The sequence below is a fragment of the Prunus mume genome, linkage group LG4, assembly GCF_029339155.1.
Source record: "Prunus mume cultivar Tortuosa linkage group LG4, ASM2933915v1, whole genome shotgun sequence".
NCBI classification, from domain to species: domain Eukaryota; kingdom Viridiplantae; phylum Streptophyta; class Magnoliopsida; order Rosales; family Rosaceae; genus Prunus; species Prunus mume.
In genome coordinates this window covers 16,131,634-16,140,068 of record NC_142701.1, presented here as the reverse complement: position 1 = coordinate 16,140,068, position 8,435 = coordinate 16,131,634, and the positions used below count along the sequence as shown (strand labels likewise).

At 36.2% G+C, this 8,435-nt stretch overlaps 2 protein-coding genes across 2 annotated transcripts; both read left to right on the top strand.

The window, feature by feature from the left end:
• Window positions 1–1,542: 1,542 nt before the first annotated feature.
• On the top strand, window positions 1,543–5,905 carry LOC148918014 (protein ROOT HAIR DEFECTIVE 3-like). Its single transcript, XM_089050755.1, has 11 exons — window positions 1,543–1,773; window positions 2,021–2,089; window positions 2,182–2,273; window positions 3,003–3,081; window positions 3,359–3,524; window positions 3,723–4,356; window positions 4,471–4,604; window positions 4,731–4,835; window positions 4,995–5,080; window positions 5,182–5,291; window positions 5,576–5,905. The coding sequence occupies exons 2-6, from the start codon at window positions 2,024–2,026 to the stop codon at window positions 3,878–3,880; spliced, it is 561 nt and encodes a 186-aa protein (XP_088906881.1). The 5' UTR covers window positions 1,543–1,773; window positions 2,021–2,023; the 3' UTR covers window positions 3,881–4,356; window positions 4,471–4,604; window positions 4,731–4,835; window positions 4,995–5,080; window positions 5,182–5,291; window positions 5,576–5,905.
• LOC103327318 (protein ROOT HAIR DEFECTIVE 3-like) lies at window positions 4,106–5,003 on the top strand. The gene is made up of 4 exons (XM_089050473.1): window positions 4,106–4,343; window positions 4,471–4,604; window positions 4,731–4,835; window positions 4,995–5,003. The coding sequence occupies exons 1-4, from the start codon at window positions 4,106–4,108 to the stop codon at window positions 5,001–5,003; spliced, it is 486 nt and encodes a 161-aa protein (XP_088906599.1).
• Window positions 5,906–8,435: the final 2,530 nt, after the last annotated feature.

Below are 8,435 nucleotides of genomic sequence, written 5' to 3'. Positions count from 1 at the left end.
TGATCATCAATCTTCTCATCTTCCATGCTTAATTATTAATTGGTTTGTTTCAACTTCTGATGACTAGCTAGTCTCTGCGTGCCTGCCTGCCTCTTAGACTTGTTTATATATAAGTAAGTTTCTAAAAAAGGTCACAGCTTTTGGTAAGATGACATAATGTTGTTGATGTCACCAAGAATCATCATCACTGATCTGATTCCGTGGGGTGTACACTTTAAAAGTCGAAAGACGAAATTACCCCACCGGCCCAAGCCGACCACTCCTACTTGGAATTTGGATGGGGAGTAAGCAATGGATAGAATGGTAAAACACCATTATAAGGAATACAATGACGACTAAAGCAATGACGTCATCATCACCATCGGTATTATATTCTTGCGGCACCGTTTCTTTTCTTTTTTTGGGTTGGGTGGTTGTTGGGTTGAGTGGACCATGGTGGGTGCTGCTGCTGCATGTGACGTAGGTTGGCTGACGTCTGACGGCGCTGCCTTGCGTTTCATTTTTGACGTTTGATTTGAATTTGATACCAAATAAGTAAATATGGCCCCTCCTCCTCTGCTCCCCTCATTTGTATTTTTTCAACACGTTTTTCAGGGCAAGTGTCAATAGTCAAACATTCGACTTTTGGTAGCAGGAAGGAGCAAACAATGTCAATAGTCAAACATACTCTTTAGTCCAACTCATACTAAAACGTAGAAAGTGAAAAAAAAAAATACAAATTTATAAATAAACCCAATCCTAGACATGTATTTATAAAAAAATCAAGCACTATTTAAACATAGAAACACACCCAAATTAACCCCAAAGTCAACTTTTTGGGTGTGTTTATAAATGAGTTTTGAGTGTGTGTAATGATGGGTTTTGTGTGTGTTTATATGTTTAAATAGTGCTTGAGTTTTTTTATAATTTCAACCCCTATTTTGGGTGTTTTAGTGAAACTCCCAAAAAAAAAAGGTACTCTCGTGCTTCGCGAACTAAAAGTAAAACTAAAGTGTTCGCATTAGGTGATAAGAAATCAGTCACGGCACAAATGAAGTTGAGATTGGTAACTAATTCGATTGTTTAATATTAGGAAAGTACTTAACTCCTTATTATATAAGTAGGAATTTATATGTTCCTGTTAATAACAATATAATTGATATTAGTGATTACATAGCAATTTCGACATACTCGAGCAATTATATAACATATATCATTTATGGTTGATGGTTACATGATTAATATTTTTGGTGGTGGACACGGTTATGTTGGAATAATAATAGGTACGAGAATGATCAAAAGACAAAAGGTAATGGAACACTGTTTTAGTTTTAGATAGTGATGATGTTCCTGACTTTACACATGAAAAAACACAACTAATACCGAACATAGTAATTCAACTAACTCCTACCACACCATTATTTTAACAACCAAGTATTACTAATTTACCAGTCGATTATTAATGAAGTCTAGATTATTCTTAACATCCCCCCTTAAGCTAGACTTCATTCACGCCAATTAATTTCCTCATCTTGATGAGCAGATCCTTCTTCAACGGTTTGGTGAACAAATCTGCCAGCTGGTCCTGGGACTTGCAATACAAAACCTCAACTTCTTTGTCTTTGATTAGCTCTTTGATGAAATGAAACTTGATCTTGATGTGCTTACTCTTGCTGTGAAACATTGGATTTTTGGAATGATGCAATTTTTTCAGTCTAGAGCAATACGTTATGAACCCCTTGCCGCTATCATTCATTCATTTGTGGAATTAGTATCATGTGACTTCCTGACGAGGTTTCATTTTCCCCATACCGAGAAAGAAATTTTGAATAGTTAATGGTTTTCCACTAAAAATCTTAGTCTTTATTCACCGTTCCATTAAAATTTTACTAGAACACGATTCTATCAAGCTTCTTTTGCGATTGTTTAGTCCACGTAAAATAACCTGATGTTTATAATCTGTGAATGTATTCACTTGCGCTATTCATGTATTATATGCATATTGTTTTGAATAAGCTATCTTTTATTCCATCCATTGCAGGTCATGGTGGCTACTGTACGTTGTAAACAGATTGCCAATGAGAAGTATGCTGATTTTTCAGGAAATGAGGTACCTGTTTTTCATGTAGTGCTATGTTTTCTATCTTAAAATTTTGTTGATGTTGTAACTTCGGTGGCCCTTGAACTCCTAAATTATCACAGGAGTGGAGCCAGTTGGAAGAGGTTGTTCAATTTGGTCCTATCTCTGGCTTCGGGAAGAAGCTCAGTTCAATCTTTGATACATGTCTATCAGAGTAAGTATCTTCATCTGGTTTGTCAGCGTCAAAGCTATAGGATATGATTTGATCTAATGAGAGAGAAGTTCTGTAACTGACTCCTGAAGATCGTCTTAATTGAGTGGCATGCACTTTAGGTGAAGACATCTAAAATTCACTATGATGGTGTAAGGGTCTTGTATTTCCAACTTGCCTCTATGTTCTGGATTAGTGTATTTATGATGTGCAAGACTCTTAAGTCCGCCTAATTCAAGTCAACTGGAAGATCTAAGTTTACTACTTGCTTTTTGGTATTCACGAATAATTTAGCATTGTTTTCTTTTCAATAGTGTTTTGGAAATGGTGGCTGATCAAGTGTCGTCCATGTTATTTCCTTAATTTTTCTTGGGTATGTATCCACATTGAGGCCTTGACAAAGATGGAAGAATACACAAATGGTAGTACTAGTAACAGAAAAGAGAAGAGGAGGAGAGAAAACAGAAACAAAATGGTCACTAGTTTCCTGCTTTCCGTTCTGTAGTCTATTCTATACAACACAATCTTTTATGTCAGTTTATGTTTAGAATTTTGGTTACCTTCTTATCTTTTTCCAAATGTGCAAATAATATTGCCATCACTTCAATTATACTGAGCAACTTTAAGGTTTAAGGCGTCTGCTGTCTCTAAGTAGTAAGTACACCTTTTGACTTGTATGGCTGAATAATTCTTTGTATTTAGTTGATTAATTTGCTTATTTTGGTATTTTAGGTATGATGCACAGGCTACATATTTTGATGAAGGTGTCAGAACTAGGAAGCGCAAGCAGCTTGAAGAAAAAATGCTGCAAGTAAGTAATCTCAATATTATTCTTGTGACAGCTATGTTCCTGCTCCCCTTCTGTCCTTCTGTCCTTATGCCATAGATGGGTGATAGCAGTTGAACTGAGACTGTGGGGTGCTGCATTTTCAGCATCCTTTTGCCTATAGAGAGCGGAGGTCAAATTTTGTTTCTGGTTCCTCCTTGAATCTGCAATGCATGTCAAATTGATTGGGGGACATTCACTGTTCATCAATTTGATTCATATGTTTTTCTTCTGTTATTGATTCTTTTCACTGTATTGTTAGCTTGTCCAACCTGCGTTCCAAGCTTTGCTGGGACATATAAGATCTGGTTCTCTGGATAAGTTCAAGGAAGCATTTGATAAGGCCTTGAATGGTGAGGAGGCATTTTCAGTGGCTGCTTGTAATTGCTCTGAGTCATTTATGGCTCTATTTGATGAAGGATGTGCAGGTATGTTATATCTTTCCTTTAGCCTAAATTGAAACTCAAGTATAAAATACATAAAATGAATTACAGTATAAGAGAATCCTTTAAATATATGAACCAAAGAATACAATATGAGACAAATTACTGTATGCACTCTTAAAACAAATCTCAAGGACAAGTTGAGTGAAATTTTGATTCCTGCCTGAGTTAATGTGTGGTGAGACGCTGTTATCACACAAGCAAACTGGGATACATCTAAAGTAAGGGATCAACTTAAACGTGATATAGAAGCCCATATTGCTTCAGTTTGTGCTGCCAAGCTATCTGAACTTACTGCACTTTATGAGGTAAATATACATTTTATTCATTGCCTCTTGTGAAATGTTTGGGGTCACTGGTACTTTTGAACTCGAGGAAGAATTTGAGTGGAAGAAGAAACTAAAAGGGAATAAGTGGGATGAAGTGGAAACTGAACTAGTTTGATATGCTAATTTTTAAGGAGTTCACAGGTTTGTAGTGGTAGATATATGTTGGAGAACTTTTTCTCACTGGTTTTCATTCCCTATATGTTTATTGTTGACTACTTTTGCAGTAAAAATTGGAGGATGCCTTATCAAGACCGGTTGGAAGCCCTTCTAGATGGAGTTAATGGTGAAACCTGGCCTTCAATAAGAAATCTTTTCCGGTGTGAGACAGAATTAGATGTCTCTGGGATCTCTAGTACATTTTCGGGTTTTGATATGGATGAACAATCCAAGGGCAAAACACTTTCAAGTCTGGAGGCATATGCAAGAGTTGTAGTGGAAGCTAAAACAAAGGAAGAGGCTGGAAGGGTTTTGACCTGTATGAAGGGCAGGTAGGAAGTAACTGCCCGTTCTGCAATATGGCACGATTTATATTATATCATCTATTAGAACTTGAGTTTGAATTTTCCCTGAAGCTTTGCTAACTATGTTGCTATTGCTTTCAGTCCGTTTGGATGATTATGCTGCTGATAATATTGAGAATACTTTATCCCTTGCCTTGATGGATTCCACAAATGCTGCTGCTGAAGATAGGAGTATCACAACAGCTGACCCACTGGCTTCAAGCAATTGGCAAGAGGTGCCTTTTCTTTTGTTTATTTCTTGCTTGTAAATTTTTAGTTTGCATTTTAGCAAGTATTGTTAGCATAGGTGTTTCAAACCTAGTAGCTTTTGTGATTTTTTTATATATTTATTTTCTGTGCAGGTTTACTCCTCAAAAACATTGATCAAACCTGTCAAGTGCAAATCCTTGTGCAGGCAATTCAAGCGATGGACTGAACACGGTGTTTCTATGGCTGTTACTGCACAGGTTGGCATAGATTCAAAATTTTAGTATATCATGGTTGAGATGAATACATTGTTGTTGCGCATGTATGAATATCCTTGTCAATCGCTCTTCAGTGGTTTACTTTTCTCAAAATTTTGATAGTTACATTGAGTCCATTCCACATGCTGTTCTACTTTTCAGGAAGCTTAAAAGGGTGGTAACTGTTGTTCACCACTTCATTGGGCAACTGATGCCTTGACTGCAGCCCTGGGATTGAAACTTTTAAGGTGCATACTTTCCCCATATTAAGGACAGATAATGATGGTGTTCTACCATTAAATTTTATGCATTACCACTATTCTCACACATTCTTATACATTCATGGCAGACGTAACCTGTGATATGTGCTCTGCAGCTGCAACCTTTAGGTTTGACAACTTCACAGTTCGCAATGACAAGTGTATTTGGAACACTGCCATCAGTCTGAAAACTAAAAAGGTAAGCAAAACATTGTACAGAGAGAGAGAAATTCAACATCCATATCCGATTCAGTGTAGTGGAGTCTTTAGTTGGCTCCTATTTCTTTATGCCCTGTGTCAATTAGCAGACAAGTTTCTTTGTCTCAAATTACATCTTTTTACTATTATTTTGGAGACTTTATGATATAATTTTGGCTTAATGAATATAATTTCACTTGTTGTTACATTTTATTCTCACCAACTGGATTTATGAATTTTCTATATTAATTTGGTGAACTTATTAGGTGAATTTATCTTCTGTAGGAAGTTGGAAAGGCAAAAGATGAAGACATACATTTGTCCAAGTTCAGTCTCTAGTACCTAATATTGATTCACGAGAACCGTAGTTTGTCACTTGATCTAACGTGCAACGCCCTACCTAAAGGAGAAGCAGTTACTAACTTAGACCAACTAAAAAATTCTAGACCAAGCTTTGGTTCTAGACTGGGGCAACACTGAAGTGAAGAGAGGGGTGACTACCCTTTGCTCTCAACTTGGTTTGTCTGTAAAAACTACTATATAGTGTGATTTGATTGGTTAAAACGAAGATGAATGTGCAATCTTATCAATGAAAAACCAGCAAAAATTTGTTTATTTATAATTGAAAAGACCAGTAAGATCAAATAGACTCCTGAAATGCAGCCAACATAAGTTTCATGAAAGAAATTGTGTAACACACATGACAAGACACTGACTGAATAATACGCTTTTAATTCAGTAGCTTTTTATCTTTTCATTGAACACTTTTTCCCCAGCATCCTTCGCCAACACGAAGTCCCCACTCTGTACTAGATTCAATGAAGTTCATCGGACAACCCCCCAATAAAAGTATTCACTTTGTAGCATGTACCCTTGCAAATTTCATTTAATGGTGAAATTTCTTTATCGCAGAAGCAACCAATCAGGGCTTGACACATCAAAGATTAGGTCTTGTTTCATAATTTGCTAAATTACGTCTGTGATTAGTCCATTTATTTTCTTATGCAGCAATTTTTACTAACAGCTGAGAAAAAAGATCTGGAGAAAAGAAAAAAGGACATAAATGATTTGATCAAATAAGCTTCTTATTCTCTCTTCCACTAACAGCTAAAGTAGAAGTTGCACTTGATTTTATTCCACAACTATGTACCTCTCTAATTACATCTCAATAAGCCCAAGCATGGCAAATGAATTTGTTTCTTTACGTGTACTACTGATATTTATTTATTTATTTATATCTTGGTTTGTGGTGGGTAGATGGAAGATGATCTAAGTGGGCTAGATTCCTTTCTCTTTTTGGGTAAGCTTTAGGCAGCCTGCCATGCCCATATTCATGCGACATTCCAGCATTTCTATGGCAGTATGTATGCGCTTCAGATCTCTCTCTCTCTCTCTCTCTCTCTCTCTACTTTTGAAGCTGCTAGCAGAAGCACTATTTTTTCCCCTGCCATTATGTACCTTCCAAATAAGTTCAATTTTTCAAAACCATTTTGACACTGAGCATGGAAAATGTTGGTCCAGATGTTGTGTTTTTCTTTGTGCACATCATTTATCATGGATGGTTAGGTTAACACTCATGATTTTGTAACTTCAAACCTTCCAAAAATTCGCATTAAAAAAATGACATGGAAATTTGAATGGATTTCAGATTAATGTGTGGAGTATACACGTTGTTGGACAATCACTAGATCTCGAAAACTTAAATTTCTAGACAATATTTCTCCCCACTACACCTCACATGAAGCCTCACCTTAACAAATAAATGGAGAATAAGAATTTCATAGAGGCTTCAAAACCAAAAATCTGATACCATAACTCCTAAAGTTATATTCTTAGGAATTAAATCAATAAATGTATGACAAGCCAAAGCCATATTCATACTTTGGAATGGGAAAATTGGGTAAGCTAGAAACTGAGAGAATGACATGGGCCAAAAGCTGAAAAAGCTTAAGTTGCAATGCAGAAAAAGGTAGGGGACCCTGATGGTTATGTTGGAGAAACTTTCTAAGATACATCTCAGTTTCAGAGTTGATAAACTATTATTTGTACTGAAAATTTTGCACAAAACTACAAGTACGCCCCATCACTCAATGAAAAAGAATATATATATATATATATATATATATATATACACAATTATTCTCTCATCCGGATGTCCGCACGTTATTACTGTGCGAATGCCATTGTAAATAGGGAGGAAAGTAGAGTGGGATAGTAGAAAAGACATGGCATCAGAAACTAAACTAGATGTAGATATGGATATTGAGGCTCTTGAGGGTTAGCTGTAGTATATGTTTGATTAAAAAAGGCAAGTTTGGTGGGTGGCCATTGGACATTAGCCCGTGCACCGACCTACACTTTATCAGAACACACATAAAGTCTACAAAACACTACACACTCAACTGGATCTTCATTCTCATATACTTGAACAGTCTACCACACCATCCATGGTTATGATTATTATTGTAGTCTAGGCAGCCACTGCGCGTGCTGCAAGAAAAGCTAAAGAGAATTTTCCCTCCCTCCCAACCTCCACTTGAGCTCCCAATTCCAATTAAAGTTAGTGCTGTGGACGACAATCCTCGTAACTTCACTCACTCTCACATATATTATTCTCTAAAATTATTAGCTTGATTTCTCATCCTGTCACTGCCAGGAATATTTTTTATGCCTGTTTGTACCCTCCTTTTTCAGTTTTAACTCTATTGTTTATTTCATTCTTGTCTCTGTATCTTCCAAGTTCCACGCACAAACAATATTGGCATAGAGAGAAAAATTCGAATCTTCTACTTTTTCTTTTAATCAATGGGTGGTATTGTAAATCTGTCATCATTTACCCAAATCCATCAATAATTAATTCTGACTAGCTATGTCACAAAAACTTTACACTTATAATTTAGTGCTAAAAACTTTGCAACCACATCTTTTAACACCTTTTAGACTTTTAATACTGTATCTGCAAGAGAGTTCATTGGTTGCTTCCTTCACTTGTGGGACTTTGTTGTTGCAGATAGGGAAGAACTAAAAAATTCTAGCTTACTATGCATCAACTTGACAAACATGCATCAGAGAATTAAGCTTTTAATTACTATAATCTTTTGAGACTGCATAGAGTTGAAGTTGATGGGTGGCTTTTGCTGGTTTA